This window comes from Hetaerina americana, unplaced genomic scaffold (genome assembly GCF_022747635.1).
Source record: "Hetaerina americana unplaced genomic scaffold, ioHetAmer1.1.p SCAF_4, whole genome shotgun sequence".
In the NCBI taxonomy this organism is placed as follows: domain Eukaryota; kingdom Metazoa; phylum Arthropoda; class Insecta; order Odonata; family Calopterygidae; genus Hetaerina; species Hetaerina americana.
The window spans coordinates 4001595-4018839 of NW_027286985.1; the positions used below are offsets into that span (position 1 = coordinate 4001595).

A 17245-nucleotide genomic window follows, 5' to 3' on the forward strand; every position below is an offset into this window, starting at 1 on the left:
CAACTTAAAATGAAAACATCTCAAACAAGAAATACAAAAATCAAGAAGGTGAGTCATGATTAATGAAGATGAAAACTTGCCAAACCTGATGTGTGCGTGCAGAGGTTAAAAAGCACTGCAATCTGTCAAATTGACTAGAACAGCAATTCTATGCATGCATGATTTTCTATAATGCAGGTGATTAAGCAGCTGTGTGTGCAGGTAATTTTTTTTTTGAAACAATTTAATCTCAGTAAATACTAGCTTGAATTCCAAACAAAGACATCATCAAGTAGAAATTCTCAGAGGAGCCAAATATCAAAAGATTCCTGATTACATTTTATTTTCAGAGGACAGAGACACAAATACTTAGTGCAAAGTCAAAGCAATAACTGGTTCAGATAACAATTGGGTCTTTTCGAGGACCATGTTAATAAAGCCATGGAAATCATAATTTGCAATCAATTATGGAAAAATAATTAATCGGAAAATAAATTGTGAATGGTTTCGTTTAATGACTCGTGGGCACTTTTGTTGCCTTCTGCTATTAAAGGAAAGTTCTAAAAGAAGAAAATCATAAAAGAAACATTACAAATGTCATAGCTCGATCAAATTTTCCAATTCCCCAAGTTATGCCGTCCCACTTACACAATGTCCATCCTAAGTGATGTCTGTTCCCACTTCTTATTTTATTTATGACAAAAGGCAACGCAAAGAAAAATGGTAAAGATTCTGGCCTGTGAGAGTGGTCCCAAGGACTATATGCAGCCACCAAAGAAATGGGAGGAGGGGGTAAAATCACACTGAATTTACCTGAAGTTGGAAAACCATCGCACCTCCACAGGCAACTCCATCGGGAATTTGCAACCACGGGCGATGAGGGAAGAAGAAGAAGAAGTAGAAGGGGCTACAACACCGGCAGCGTACAACATTTTCTGCACAGTACTTCCCTTGGAACCCCACTCTTCCCTGATTCCTCCGACCCTTCTCTTTTCTCCTCCCCACCCACTTCCCACCTCCTCATCGCTTCCGATCCCATCTGTTTCGTCATCGTCATCATACGAGTAGAGATCGTCATCATCATCATCATCATCATCATCATCATCATCATCGTCCTCCTCATCGCCATAGCCATAGTAGACCTGCTCCTCTTGGATCGGCACACCCTGATGCCTAAACAAGCCAAAACGAGCGCTCATTTGCCTATTTCCCCCCATCATCCCCACCCGAAGCCACTCACGCCCAAGCCGTCGCCACTGCCGCAACCGGTGCTCCCCGACTACCCTCGGGGCCACCCTCCTCCCGAGCTCCCCCGCGGTGAAGCCCAGGAGGTACACATTGTTGTTGCTGCTGTGGTTCAAGGGAGGATTATTCACCCTGTAACCCATTTCCCCACGCAGACCGCCTTTTACGTACCTTCCTCCTCCTCCCACCTCTCCTCTCCCTCCTCCAACTCTCCCTCCTCCACCCTCCCCTCCACACTCCCTTCCACCGCTGTAGATGCCAGGGCTCCCGGCAGAGTCCTTCCTTGAACCGGACGATGTCCTCCCCAGGGCACCAAGCATACGGTTCACGTTTCTCAGTTCCTCTACCGTCCTCTCCTCTCTCCTCAGCAGATCTTGTTCTTCCAGGAGCCTCCTGATCTCCATTTCAAAGTCCTGAGGGATGGCACTCATTTCGTTCGTCTTTGTCAACTTTGTGGGCTGCGTTGCCGTGGTTGTTGATGCATTCTTCCCATCTCCCTCTTGAGAGTCCAAAGTCAAATTACCGCTTTCCTTTGGCACACTCTCTGATGCAGAGACTTTCTTCTGAACGGCCACGGGCTCTTCCCTGACAACACTTAGGCCCTCGTTGAGCCTCTCATTGTTGTTGTTGATGTTGTTGTTGTTGCTTGAGTCCCCGTGGCTGTTGTCTGATTTCTCTCCAGAGCTCTGTGAAGGTACACCCACGTGATGGTTTTTGGAGTTCCCGCTAGCCTTTTCCGTCTGGCAACTCCCATCCCTACGCTTCATTCCTCGCTCTTCCAATGCCTCTCCTCCATCCATCTCCTCTGGTGTTGACGCCACTGAGGTGACCAGCTCAGCCATTGGGACGACCTCTACTGCTGCCACTGACCTCGAAGAGTCGCTTCCAATCCCCCTTCTCTCCAGGCTCTGCTTCTTTAAGCTGCCACTGGATTTGCTTGGAGACTTCCTTCGGTCCGAGTGGGAGTGATGGTGATGATGGTGATGGTGGTTATTGTGCCCGTGGTGTCCATGGTGGTGGTGGTGATTGTGGTGATTGTGATGGTTGTGGTGTCGATTCTGGGAGGACTGCTGCAAGTTTTGCACCTGCATCCTTGGCCTACCAGTGATGTACTCGAAGCTTCCACAGCTGTCGCCCTTGCAGGAACTGTCACCTTCCGCGGGTAAGGGGCTGGATACCACACTCCCCGAGGAGTCCATGAACATCGCCAACTTATCCCCATCGACCCCTGCCACTCCACTTGCCCCATTGTTGCCCCCGGCATGTCTCCTCCCACCCCAACTTCCCTCCCCACGACCGTTTCCTGACTCACCTCCCTTGCGGGAGCTGCCCGAGGACACTGTCCCCCTGGATGCACCCCGGGTTGGCAATGCTGGCATGGACAGGGGACCCCTTGAAGAGCTGGAAGATGGGTTAGACGGGGAAGGGAGGGTAGGCAGGGGTGGCGGTGGAGGGGGAGGATGGGGAGAGGCATGGGAATTACTGGTGGGAGATGGTCGGTGATGGTTCTGCTGGCCACCCCTCAAGTTTTCACTCCCTCTCCCAGATGCACCATTCCCAGAATTGCTACTGTCTCCAGGGATTCTGGGATAGAGCTGGCTACCAAGTGGGAGGAGGAGGTGGTCCTGGGAGGCCACTGGGGAATTATCCAAAGATGACGGGTCCACTCTGACATCTGAGGGATACAGCCATCGAGATGCTGGGACGTCCCCATTGTTCCCTGACATTGTCGGGAGGGGTGGTGATGGAGAATCTGCAGCGTCAGTTGTCCTACTGAAACTCTCATCAGAGGAGCTAATGCTGGGAGAGTGGTTAAGGGAACTTATCTCGTCCGCTGACGAGTGTATTCGGTGGTGGTAATTTGAGGCAACTGCCTGAGAGAACACAGCTGCATATGGAGATATGAGCCCGCCATAGTGAGGGGCCAACCCAGAGGCTGTCCCTGGGAGACTCTCATCCGAGTGATGTCTTTGCAGACCACGCCTCGTGCTACGAATGCCACCACCTCCGTAGTCATCCCGGTGGTGGTGATGATGGTGGTGGTGATGGCCTCTGTGGCGGTCATGTGGAAGTGCAGGTAGTGCAGAGGGGTGATGCCTCTGGTGGTGTCCATGGCTGCCTCCACTTCCATGGTTTTGGTTGTGGTGTCGATGGCGATGTTCCCTTCCTGGAGGTTTAGGAAGTGGCTTGAGGTAAGGTGGTATGGTGGGCGTCAGGTTATTTGTGCCATTGACTCCTGCAATTGGCACAGACCTGGAGATGCTACTCTGGACTGTCATTCTGTTGGAACTTCCATTGCTGATGTCCCCTCGTGGCCATGGTGGGGTGTAGCGGGTGTCAATCATTGACGTCTGCATGATGGCACCTCCGTTACCCTGGCGGCTCTTCCCAGATTTACTACTCGGCATAGGGGCACTGCCTCCTCCGTTGCTCCTGCTACCATTACTATTGTTTTCTATGACATGATGGCGTGAGAAACCTCCATTACCTGCAATGGTGTTCCCACTGTTCTTTGGTATGACGCGCATGGCAGACGTTGTCTGGGGCAGCAATGGCTCGCTCTCACCATTTCCTCCATTACCCCCACCATCAGCCTCTCGGAGTGGTGCCAACCGAGATCCTCCCCTTCCGTCATCAACTCGACTAGAGTTTCCTCCCCTCCTAGATCTCACAGATGAATCCCCCCCATTGCTTATGTTGCCATTGCCGTTTGAGCCCCCTCCAGGAGGAAAGGCACCACCATTGCTGCTTGGGCCACTCCCTGATCCTTGCTGGAGTTGATGGACCAGAGCCAAAGGGGTAGCAACTCCTCCATACATATTTCCTAGAGGGAAAAATATTGACAGGCATTAAAAAACTCATCGGAAATATGAATGGAAATAAAAAATGGCAACCATTTAGAAAATTTTCGGTTAGCAAGAAAAAAATAGAGATATGATAACTAACTTCCACAAATAATATATGTATATGCACAAAAAATACATGTGAAAGACATTTGAAATATTAAATATATGTACGTATATTGGAATGTGGTAGTCCAGTCAGTAGGGAGTTGGACTGCCTGGCCCAGGTTTGATTCCCGGGGATGCCTTTGAGCACCCCCAGCTTCACCCGAACTGTGTGATTTTTTGGGTACCATACTTTTTCCTGGGAAACCATAGGCAGCACAGGGAAAGAAACTGGTACTCCTATGATGGTGTGTGAATTTCACACATCATTGGTCTTAGTACTATGTGAACTCTACCCTTGCCTATCAAACTGACCTTTGGGTTGATATCTGTGGTTGGTTTGTATGTACGAGTTGTTGGTTTGTTGTCTCGTAGGTATGTGTGCATACATACATACAAATGCACAATAGTGTCCAATTAGCAACTTCTATGGCACGCATGTACTGATCAATCTTAGAAATGAATCAAATGAATAGAACATAAAGGTCAAAATACCAAATCATAACAAAATGACAACATAAAATACTTAACTGTAACAACATGAACAGATTTAACAGCTTATAGGATAAGATCAACTTCTTAATATTTAGTCAAGAGAGTCAGAAGCACAAAAGGCACTCCCACACTCACTCTCCTGGTCATCTTCCCCACATGACCCATATATATATATATGACCCATCACCTTGGAAAGGCAGGTAATTCATTTACTCTTCATACAGGCTTCTCTCCAGTATGAGAAACATGTGGTTGATTAAAACTGTGTTTTGATAATAATTCGAGAGAATATTTAAGATCTTTAATCTTATCTCAGCCAAACAGCCAATGCCGCCTTTGTAATTCTTCCCAAGTAAACATTCTCAACCTCAGAGGCAATAGCTAATTATCATAATAAAACTGCTTACGATGTATTTGATACACCTTCCATTCTATTAGCTGGCTTGATCTTGAACCTTATTAGAAGGATTGTAGGAGGGTACGAAGTGGCTTCAAAGTGACGTTTATTTTGTTGCAACACTTTGCAAAAACTTCTCTTTCATAGTAAATGGTAGAATTCATGAATTTTTCTATCATCCATAATTATCAATTACAACCATGAATCGTCAGTGTTAAATGATTCTAAGAATACAAAAGAGTCATTTTCAGCCATTTTAGTGGGTTGGTTTTTGTGACATCAATAAAATTTGTTACAAAAATATATTAGGCTATATCCTACATAAGATTGATCAAAAGTGATAAGAAAAATCAAGTAAATACGTTTAGTGAATAATGAAAATCCTCTTATGTGTATTACCAAAGTCATAACCCTAAAGTAATAATAAGTTATTATGATTTCAATCCATGAAAGATCTGATGGATTGACCAGTGGTGCTTATACTTGCAGGAGCTAATATCATGAGCACTGAAAGGTTTAAAAGCACAAGGACAGTTGAGGGAACTTTGCTTCATGTTCAAGTTAATAAGTTTAGAATAAAACAGAAAATACTATTTCTTCATATAAATTAGCTGTTTTTTACTGCCAAGTACACATTCAGTTCATAAAACTTAATGAAAAACATACATGAATTCGACTCAATTCATATGACCCGTGCCTCAATTTTTATTATATCCTCCATTTGATTCTTTATGGTGCTTTTAGTGGGAGATTGATGAAAAATAGTAATTTAGAATAAATCAACTGGAAATAAACATTAGTTAAAGTTCATGGTCATGACATGGCGCATCTAATTTACATCATTTTCATTAATATTGGAAATTTTTTGGTATACATCTCAAACAATAATTGGGGAATGTCTGTTATAGGTTCCATGGATCAACAGACTTTAAGTACTTTTTTAACCTCGAAATATCCAATCACTCAGCTGTCTAAAAGTCACTTACCTACTCCACCCATCCTGGTTGCAGGCAACTCTTCCACACGCATTGTTCCAGGTTGTTTCCTATCAGTCAGAAAATAAGTAGTCATATCTCCTTTCCCCTTGACCCTAACTTTTCCACGACATTGGAATTCATACGGGTGATTCTTCAAAACTTGATAAGCCTCTTCTGTGACCTGATTTCATAAAAGATAGGCATATCATTAACTTTTTTAACTCCAATAAATAAGGAAATAAAGACAATAATTGTGTGTAGCTTCTGTTGAATTACTATAGAAATAGGTATGAATTTCCACTTAGGGATCAAATGATAGAAAAATTAATTAATACACTGAAGTGATACCTAATAAACCAGAATAAATTTTTTTGTAAACTTCATTCTGACAATATATTTTTTTAAATCCAAAATTAGGATTTCCGTCAAAGTAAACATAGTGCAAAAGCTGGAGTAAACAAGTCTTGGCAATCAGCTTAGAAGTTCATTTTAGACACATTTCAATTTATCTGTACCACGAATCATGCTTTCCTGTCCTAGTCCTGTACTTTTGGTTGGGGACTGGTCTTAGCTTTGAATTACATATTATTTTGATTTAAATGGAATATATCAAGATACTTTGTAAAATAAACATAAGAAAATTCAACAAAGACAAATTTGATTGCGACTCCCAAATGTATTTTGGAGTAACAACAATGCTATTTTGCCATGAGGAATGAAAAAAAAAATTTTTTTTATTCTGAGACATTTTTCTCAATCATGCTCCTTGAATTTTCAATATATATTTCTCAAAAATATGTAGTCTGTATTTGCCATGCATTTCATAAAAAACACACAAGCTTATGAAATTTTGTTCCAATAGTTTCTGAGATATTTATAAATTGTTTGAAATAAAGTGAACACATTATCTTTCCAATAAAATAAATAAATAGCACATTTAATTTGATTTAATACTCATACATATTAAACATATTTTGATGACATAGATAATAGGAGTAATGGAAATTATGTTTAATGTAATAATGTATACACTTCAACTTGCACATTCAATTAATTTGGTGTGTGTCTCATCAAAACATGAGCCAGATATCTGAAATTCAGTGAGGACATGCAAATGAGTTGTCCCTGTTACTATGCAATCACCACCGACAAATTCCATACAATGTCTGCTTTTTTTGTTTGGTCCAGATACAAATACCTGTTCATTTATAATATGGAAGTTATACAACAGCAATCTTTGAGCAGCATATATATCACAAGTAGAAACAAAACAAATCAATTTTAAACCTCTATAATCAATATATATAGTTTTGTGGTTGGTTTGTACTAAACCATGTCTAGATATCCGACATTAGGAGAAATGTATTAGGTCTTCTGCAAACATTGCGCTTCATTTTATAATATTCAAAGATGTATCAATGGACAACATTCACAAAATAAACAACAATTCAGCTCCTTTTGGATTTCCGAAGAGGGCTCTCATTTTCCTTTCAATTTGACTTATCAAAGATATTTCCTCCAAATCAAACTAAAAGGATTCAGATTCCAAAGAAACTGCAGGAGATGCTGCAACAGTAACTTTTAACGGAGTTATCTGCTGATATTCATTTCAATGCAATAATTTCAGAGTGTAAAAATCATTCCCCTTGACTGGGATTCGAACCTGGATCCCTCAATTTCCTCAAGTTGTCTCAAGTTGAGTGCTTTAGCCACTTAAGCTACCGAGGCGTCCTCTTAAACTCTGAAATTTTGGGGGCTTTTAAAGGAATGACTATGGCACGACTACGAATGCCTGTGACATTGTATGTACGGTATTTTGTCACAACATCCTGTTCCTTTAAAAGCCCCCAAAATTTCAGAGTTTAAGAGGACGCCTCGATAGCTTATCTGGCCTCAGCACTCGACCGGACATTGAGGGATGCGGGTTGGAATGCTGGTCTAAGCAAATGATTATTACACTCCGAAATTATTGAATTAAAAGATTTCAATCTATTTCATTGAATGAAATGAAAATGTAAAATTGGCCACATATTCTAATGACTCAGTGGGCTGAGTCACATATTTGATTAATGAAATTACGTACATGGGTCATTCAACAATTCCTTAGAAAATCCAAGTAATGGTGCTCTCAGTAAACAAAAAAGTTTGCTTAGTAAGCTGCACGTTTCACAAAACTACTGTGAAAGTTTCAGCTGTTTCCATCATGTCGTTTTTTAATTCCATTGAAGCAACAGGTTTTTGTATTTTTTTGTATTATTAGTAAAATGGAAAAAATAAATTTTGTGCAGTGATTAAACACTTCTATTTAAAATACATAACACCAAAAGAGATCGAATACGAGTTGGACGAAGTTTATGGTACATCTGCTCCCATATTTTTCACTCTTTACAATTGGGTGATGAGTTTGAATGTGGCTGTATGACAATATGAACATTGTTCGGGACATTCAGTGGAAGTGACTTCCTCTGAAAAGATTGACAACATCAAAGTTCACAAAATAATTGAGGCCACAGGCATTTTACAAGATCATACAGTGTTTTTAATTTTACAAATAAAATTGGTTGAGAAAAAATCTTAGCCAGATTGGTCCCACATTTGCTCTCAGTTGAAAATGAAGGTAATCGTGTGATCAGTTCAGAGGCTAGTTTGGTGCTTTGTCATCGCAATCCCAATGAGTTTCTGAATTGAAACATAACTGTGGACAAAGCATGGATACACTAAGATACTCCAGAGACAAAGGAACAATCAAAATAGAAGGTTTCTAACAGCGGGGATGTGACTCCAGAGAAGGCGGAAACAGTGGCAACAAAGCCTTGGTTTTTGGGAGCATGCAGAATAATATGCATCAATTACTTGCAAAAAGGACAAACAATTAAGACAAAGTATTATGAAATGCTATTGCACCAACTGAGCAATGAAATCATATAACTATGTTTGGCAAAGAAAAAATTGACTTCGATAAAGACAATGCATGGATGCACACTAGTGCAGTTTTTACAGCAAAAATTATCAAATTATAGTCCAAATTATTACATCCACAACATTCACCACATTTGGCCCCCAGGGCCTTATATTATTTATAAACTTGAAAAAATGGCTCAGTAAAAAATGATTCATGTCAAACGAGGTCATCGCAAACACAGATGCTTATTTTGAGGACCTTTTGATGCCCTACTTTTTGGACAGCGAAATAAAGTTGGAGAAATGCTGAGATAGATATATATATATAGAGAGCTTAAAGGAGGTTATGTTGAATTATAATAAAAATCTACCCAAAATAATTTATTTTTCTATTTTTTCCTAAGGACTTATTGAACAACCTGGGTATAAGCTAAATTGCCTTCTTCATAAGGTGTATGAGTCAAACGAATACTTTCAAAAAGAATATTAGAAAGGCGGACAAATGATAATTGCTGGCTGGTTGATAGAATTTTTGTGATGATCATTTAGAAAGAGAATTATAAGGATAAGGACCTGAGTGTGGTTGGGCAAGCCTGTTGAGTCCATCCTGCTTGCAACGTTGACAGTATTTCCCCAAATATCATACTGTGGTTTCCTAGCTCCAATAACACCAGCAACAACAGGCCCAATGTTGATTCCTATAAATAGCAGTTAAAATAACAATGAGGCAAATGTAATTTGACAATATGAATGAGCTTTTATATATTGTATCTCTCTCTACCAGTTGGATGTAGAATCAGTGGTGTAGCTTTCAAATTTATAATACAATTTTACTGATAATCATAGCCATAATAAAATTCTTTATTGGAATATTAAAATATATTATACAAATTAGTCCTCTTAATGGCATACCAAAACAAATTAACACATGACACTTATGTGGTTTTGGAATTTTTATGACCGAGGATAGAATAAAATGAAGTGAACAATAGAAATATTTTAATCTGGTCTCATGACTAATATTCCAATAAACATTGTTCTACCACAATATACAATTATATATATATAGTAGTATCTGTTTCTCTTTGCTACACTGGAAGGTAAAGAAATAGATGCTATATCAGGATAAAACTTCATAACAAAACTATGTATGAGTAACACAGTGACGTATAAAAGTGGAATTAAGACGCTCTAATAATTAACCACACTGCTAAAAATTCAAGCTTGAGATAAAGCTATGAAAACGTTGAAAATTTAGGTGGATGATGTCCTTTAATTGTTGCTTCTATTTGAATGTAGGCACTGTCGTCATGAATCAACCGACAGTTAATTACTTACAAATCATTACTTTCGTTTTACCATAAAGACAACTTATCATATAATTGGTAAGTAAACCACCTATGAATTAGGGTAAGTATACCTTTGGGAACTTTGAGCATAAGGACTACCATTAGCAATAAAATTGGAAAATAAAGGAAATAGCAATAAAATCTTTACAAATGCCTGCATAATTTAATGTGCAACCTAGAAATAAAAGCTAAAAGTTAAGCACTATTCTTAAAAGTCACAGTATTTGCTTATGTTTGTCCTTTTTCAATTGATTCTGAGGGTAATTTGTGGACTTTTAATAAAATTAGGGACATTAAAAAGGGCACCATTTTTTTATTAGTGAAATAGAGGATGTTCATTTTAAAAGAACGAATGATAATATTTGTTCGTACATTTATAATTGAAGCTCTTTTAAATTATACGTTTTTAAATTATTGATTTGAAACTGCCTCAATAAACGACTTGATTTGAAATTTGGAAAATATATTTATCATGAATCAATGGAGGCTGGTTTATAAATATAATAAGGCATAAATGACTAGAAAAATATATACATATAATCATGCCAACACTGGTATTCAAGATTATAATGTTGTTACACAGTGGTAGTGCACGATGGTATGCATCAACACATTTTTTGATATTTTTTGTGGTTACATTCATCAAAAATATTTTTAAGGATTATAAAATGACATAAAATCATCTTCTTAGGAGCTATTTTAAGATAAAAAATGCATGCCAAGTTTTTTTAGAGATGTCAGAAGTTTAAGTGAATTTAAGTGTAATCAGAAGAATATCGATATTCTTCTGATATCCATATTGTCAAATTGAATAATATAATTACATACTTACCTACACGGAGCATGAAGTTGTTGTAAGAATTTTCATTTATGTTCAACAGCCTTTCTCGCATTGCAAATACAAACTCAACTAAATTTCCCAAGTAAAGCCCAGCTGTAACTTCATCATCTTCATCAAGTATACGTTGTTCGGGCATCAAACCAACAGCTGCCATATAAGTTGAGCCTACAGTCTTAATTTTATCAATGGCTTTAAACCTCTCTTCTCCCAATAGCTAGAGATTAATGAAAGAGATAATACAAAAATCAGTTTAAAAAATTAAAAGGGGAAACACTTGAGGGATGAAATTAAATCACATATTATTTCCATAGTTTGAGGAACTGAGCAATTATGGATGGCATAGTTAAAACCCTCCTATATTCTTTAAATAAAAGATATTTTAATGAAATTCAACTGGCACATGGAATATATACTACAGAAAAGCTTAAGAGGTATATAATAATTTTCTGAGTACATTCAAAAATGGCCTAGACCACCTATATAGACCATCAATATTAGTAGGTAATATACTAGTACAGTAAATTCTAGCTATTGGGGCCAAATAAGGGAACAGTTAATTTGACCTTATTCAGTGTCTAGTCGCCCCAACTATGTAAAGCATCAAGAAAACCCTAGGGAGTCCCATTGGCCAAAATAATAGTAATCCACCATATACATAATTGCAGGCTTAGTATGAAATTTGTGAATGCTATGGTAGATTTTGACTTCTGTTGTGACTAAGCAGGACAATATGCTTTCCTTACTTTATGGTAAACATCTTCAGAAGCAAAGTAATTACTGCTGCTTGCTCCTTTACTCTATACCCTTCTTTTATTCTCTTTCTATTTAGACCATTGGCTCTAGTGGTCATTATTGCTCCTTATGTTTACAGGTCCTTATGAAAATTTGTTGTGCCATTCACTTTCTCCCTAAGGTGTCTCTGATTGAAGCCATTTTATTGGCTGAAATTGTTATTCCATTCTTAAGCTCTACAGATTCAGAATTAGTTCCCAGGAATTGGAATTGAAAAAAACAAGTTAAAGGCAAGGAAATAAAAAGGTTTCTTAAGCCTAATTTGTGGGTACATGGATAGTGAAATGGAAAAGTTATTTCACTGAAGGTACTTGTTCACCTTTCTCATAAGTATAAAGAAACTTTTCCCCACTGGCAGGAAGCAATTGATAAACTGGACTTCACCAAGAAATTAAAGAGCAAATAAGAGCAATTGAAAGTGACAACTAAAGCTTAGGCTGTAAATAAAAACATAATTTTTGTAAAGAAAGTCAACAAAGAATATTTAGGATAATCTTGTTTTCAATTTGCAGTTACATTGACATGAGGTATGACATTAAATGAGCATTGAGCTCATTATAAGTTAAACTGGAGTTAAGAAAATTGTTACTAAGAGATATGTATGCACAACAGAATACAAAACCCAACTTTATACTTAAATGCTATCTTCAGCATTCTCTATTTAGACTTCCACATTTCTTTTATTATATCTATGGTTGAGCTAATATGGACCAATCTTCCTTGATTTTACATATGAGTCTAATATATAACATTTACAGTTTGATTTACATTTATGTGTACTCATTAACAGACTTATTTAATGTGACGAAAAACCAGATGCAGACCACTCTCAATTATTCGGGGTGACATTTTAACATTGTATGTATTATGAGAGAATTTTAATTACTCTTGAGAAGTACACAGAAAAACAATACAAGCTGACACTGAAGGAGGTTATATAGGGATACTGAATATTTTAGTGAATCTAATACTTAGTATCTTTGTCTGCTATTATATCCACGATCTTTAATGCAACAAATGACATGGGCACAAACAAAAAAATATATTAGCATCATTTTTGCTATATTATTTCTCTAGCAATTAAATTTACCTCATCAAAGTCAGCAATGATTTCATTCAGCAGCCGCAAGCACTCAACTCCTTGATTATTACCATCCAGCTCCATGTAGAACTCATGGAAATTGGTGATGGAGGCAAACACGACCCCAACTCGAGAGTAGCTTTGGTGGTACAGGTCCTGTGGCAGAGCATTCTGTTGGGTTGGTGGGAAGGTGTCCTCCCCCACCCACAAGAGGGTGGACAGAAGTCAAGGAGAGGGGGGAAGGGGAAAACGGGCAGAGAAGGAAGAGCGACCGGGCGTGATTGCATCGGCAGGAGAGAAGTCGAGGAGGCGACGGCAGCCGCAGCAACAGCGGCAGAAGTTTTCAACCCCAGGAGCCAGTGAAGGGTGCCGCAGGCAATGAGGCAGGGTCGGGCGTAGGCCCCAATCCCATGTAGCAAGCCATCCAGAGAGGGAGTTCGAAGGGGGAGAGGGGAGACAGACGGAAGGAGCAGGAGGGGATGTAAAAAAAGGGGCAGGATTGAGAGTGGAAGTGTGACAAGGTTGCAGATCGTTAATGTAAACAAAGGTTTCCGTTTGAGATGTGACAGAGGTGGAATGAAAAGTAATGCCAAAGTGGTCGTGATGTTCAAGGGCGAGTAAGAAAGAGGGATTATTTTAACGGAATTGGTCGGAAAAGAAGAATGTCATTTCAGTTGATCAAGATGAATATAAATAATAAATCACAGTAAAATGAAGAATTCGAAAGAGAAGAGCAAGTGTGAAGGCATGGAAGAAAAATTTTAAGACAGAGAGTTGTTGTGCATATTGTCAGAAAAGAGATTCAAGAGAAAAATTGCAAATGAGTTAAGATATGGGGAAGAAAAATGAATTTCACATGTAAAACAAATGTTAAAATATGTACAAACCATAAAAAAATGAGGGATGAAAATCAATTGGGATTAAATAGTATCATTTTTAATTTGGTGACAAAACAATGTATACAAAAGTAAAAGGCAAACAAAAGTTAAAATAAATTTTAAAGAAAATAATGTCAACAGTTCATTAATTCATATAAATAAAACAAAAACGTATACAAACACAAATGTGAATGTGTAATGTTTTATTTTAAATTTCAAGAGGCAAGGAGAGAGCAATAGTAAAAGACAGGATTCAAAGATACAGGGGTATGAAGGATTGGGATGAATGGATAGGGAGGATGAGAAGCTTATCAGTGTACAAGCAACAAGCAGGACATTACAATACATCTACAAAAAATTTAATTTGCGTAAAACTGCAGCTCTACCAATGCCAAAAATGTACAAACCATTAAAATTTAAAAATCAGCCATATTAAAAATGTTTTTCATTCAATCAAGTAGGTACTGTACATGGATCATCTTACAGAGGATTTTTAGGCGGCAATGGTCAGATGAAGGGTGGGCTATCTACTCCAAAGCAAGCAAATCTCATCTTTCTAAAATGAATGCAGCTTATCTGAGAGGCATCCAAAGTAAAAGAGGGTGTATTGTGTCCTAAACAAATAATGAATAAAAATCATGATGATAGATTTTGAAAAGTACTGATCACAGCTACTTTTTCCACTAAAATATTAATTCAGTAACACGAAGACAGATTTGTAATGTCTAACATACACACATACGTTGTATTCACAATTCACCTTGAGCCAGTTCAATCCCTGTATATTTAAACCAGTATACTTTATTAAATATCATCATATTTCAAGTAGCAATAACTCAAGTGAAGTCCAGCATCAGAAAAAACACTGAGGAAAATACAAAGGATGCAACTATAAATTTTTTACATCTTAGAAATTCCACATTAATTGAATGGCATCTCATTTCCCATACAAAAATGCCCTATAACTTAGAAATCTCCAAAACCTGTATCTTAGGATCTCTGAAATTATCTGATATGATCACAGACAGACAGATATTCAAAATTTGGCATTTCATTTAAAAAACTGCTTGTGATTATTAGGTATTAACATTTATAGACTCTGCTTCACTAGAGAAAGCATTTTTGTGATCAAAAGGACATTACTAGAAAGAAAACTAATACTTGAAGGTTGAATTTAAGTGCATTCTATTGCCTGTAATTATTCTTGAGAAAAACTGGGGATCAAGCAACTTTCAACTATCAATATCTGGGCCATGAATTTTCAAAATATTTATTTGCAATTATTTTATCACTTTCACTAAGACCGATGCTGTAAAAGTCTAATATCCAGAAAGGTCTGGGTTTAATGATTTAACAATTTTAGAAAGATCCATTTTTTGAATTCTGAATAGGAGAAATCAACACATGCATAGAGTTTTAATCATATTTACAAAAATACTAGCATCATTAGGAAATTCTCATTATGGAAATCTTATTAGTTTCAGCTATCTTATGGATTAAAAACTGGCTTGATTTTTGCAATTTTTTCTTTTGAAGAATGTATGTGCTACACTTTGCTTGAAGATGAACATCTGATTCCAAAATCATGACTTCCATGAGTGTAGCCAGGATTCATTTCAATAGGGGGGCAGGACAGTCACCTGTTATCAACCCGTCCGGTGCTGTGTAGCCAATCCAGAATGAAATATCCAAACAATGGTCATTTCAAATTACTTTCTTTTGACCCCAAGCGCTGGGAAAAATCTGTCAATATCCTCAGTCAACCAAAAATTGGAGGTTAAAAATATTAAAATCATGGAGTAACTTTCATACGGTTAATGAGTATAGTTTGCAAATTAAAAAGGATATGAATGTTTTCCTTTTTATTTTTTTACTCTGTACTATAACAATTTTTTTTCCAATGCAAAGTTACTGAGAACATTCAAACAAAAAAGCAAAAATAAAGAACTGTTCTTGGATTTTATGAAAATCTTTAAATTTTTCTCAAATTCCTTTTTTTCTTCCAATGTAGTTTTTTTTGTAGACAGCCAGCCAGCACATATTCATTTTGCAGCTCATTGACATGCTTCCATGCCATTGTGAACCTTAGCCTGATCTTTAATTTCTGCAAGTTGGTATTAAATGACAGATCTACAGTACAAAATGGTGAATAGCTGGGCAAGAGAGATCAGCAGAGCCTTTTTTTGTGGCAGAGTAAAAGATTTCAGTCTCTTTTACTAGATATTGGGTTTAAATATCTTGAAATTCTTGATCAGGGGATCGACAAGGTACCTAGCTATTTAAATACAAGACAATAAATGATGGAATTTCAGAAATTTTCAGCTGAATTTAAAAAAACATACCCTATTAAAGAGGGATGTTTACATAGTGATAACCTTGATGGACAAGGAAATACAATAATTGAAGCAAAATGCACTAATGCTAAAAGGAGACACTCATCAACATAAGTTGCCATTTAAAATCCAAAATATAATGATCTATGCAGCAAAACCATCATTTCACAGCATGAAACACCTGGGAATTGCCAAAGTGCAATTTTATACCCTTTGCAATTTACTGTCCTTCAATAAAGCCAACTTCCAATAACTCCACTATATGAAAGCCTTCATTCATTTGCCTTCCTCACAATTAAAATCAGTTTAAACACATTTCCTTAACAATATCTCACCATCCTCTTCCCATATCCTTTGCAACTATACATATCAGCCTTACAAGTTTGCACAAAATTCTTGCTTTCATTTTTGTTGAGGGCCCACATGCCAAATTCATTTAATATATTATGAATAGAAAAATGCCAAACCTCAGTTAAGATTTTCATCAACTATCTTTTGATTCTTTTGGAGTGATACATGGCTCATAGAGTAAATTGTGAAGATTGATATCAACAAGCTTGCTTATGTGCCCTCGATGGAATAGCTATGGGTGCACACAGAGAGAGGATCCTAGCTTTCTTATATTCATGTAGAAGACAGCTGGTACAAGTGAAAACAACTACGAGGAAAAGATGAAAAGGTAAATGAAGTAAGCATGTACCATCAGATGGGCAGAGGATGAAAAGGGGCTGCCAAGAGGTCATGCAACATTATGGAGTTACAGTGGAAGAAAGAGATCCAGGCAAAAGGGAGGACTTCTAGGGACTAGAATTGTATCCTGTTTTTCTCTGGATCACCTGCATATGTCTGTATTAATTTGGAGTACTCTTTTCAGTGACCAGCTAACCTTTCCCAAACTATGAGCTGCCATCATGAAAGTCTTTTGGGGGCAGAAGAGATGTTATTTCATTCACTTTGGCGGCGTGTCCAGGAAGAATCTCCTCAAGGTTTATTGTATTTTACCAGTGACTTTGTTGTGTCAGAGTTATT

General features: G+C 37.9%; 1 protein-coding gene across 1 annotated transcript in view; it reads right to left on the reverse strand.

Annotated features, from left to right (window-relative positions):
- The window catches only part of LOC139692047 (Ca(2+)/calmodulin-responsive adenylate cyclase-like), a 409861-nt gene that overhangs the window by 17939 nt on the left and 374677 nt on the right, over positions 1-17245 (reverse strand). Inside the window, exons 16-20 of the mRNA XM_071590063.1 lie at positions 13015-13176; positions 11124-11346; positions 9516-9640; positions 6051-6222; positions 793-4048 (exon numbers count right to left, since the gene is read on the reverse strand). Of these exons, the coding sequence (XP_071446164.1) occupies positions 793-4048; positions 6051-6222; positions 9516-9640; positions 11124-11346; positions 13015-13176 (3938 nt within the window). The remainder of the gene's footprint in view (positions 1-792; positions 4049-6050; positions 6223-9515; positions 9641-11123; positions 11347-13014; positions 13177-17245) is intronic.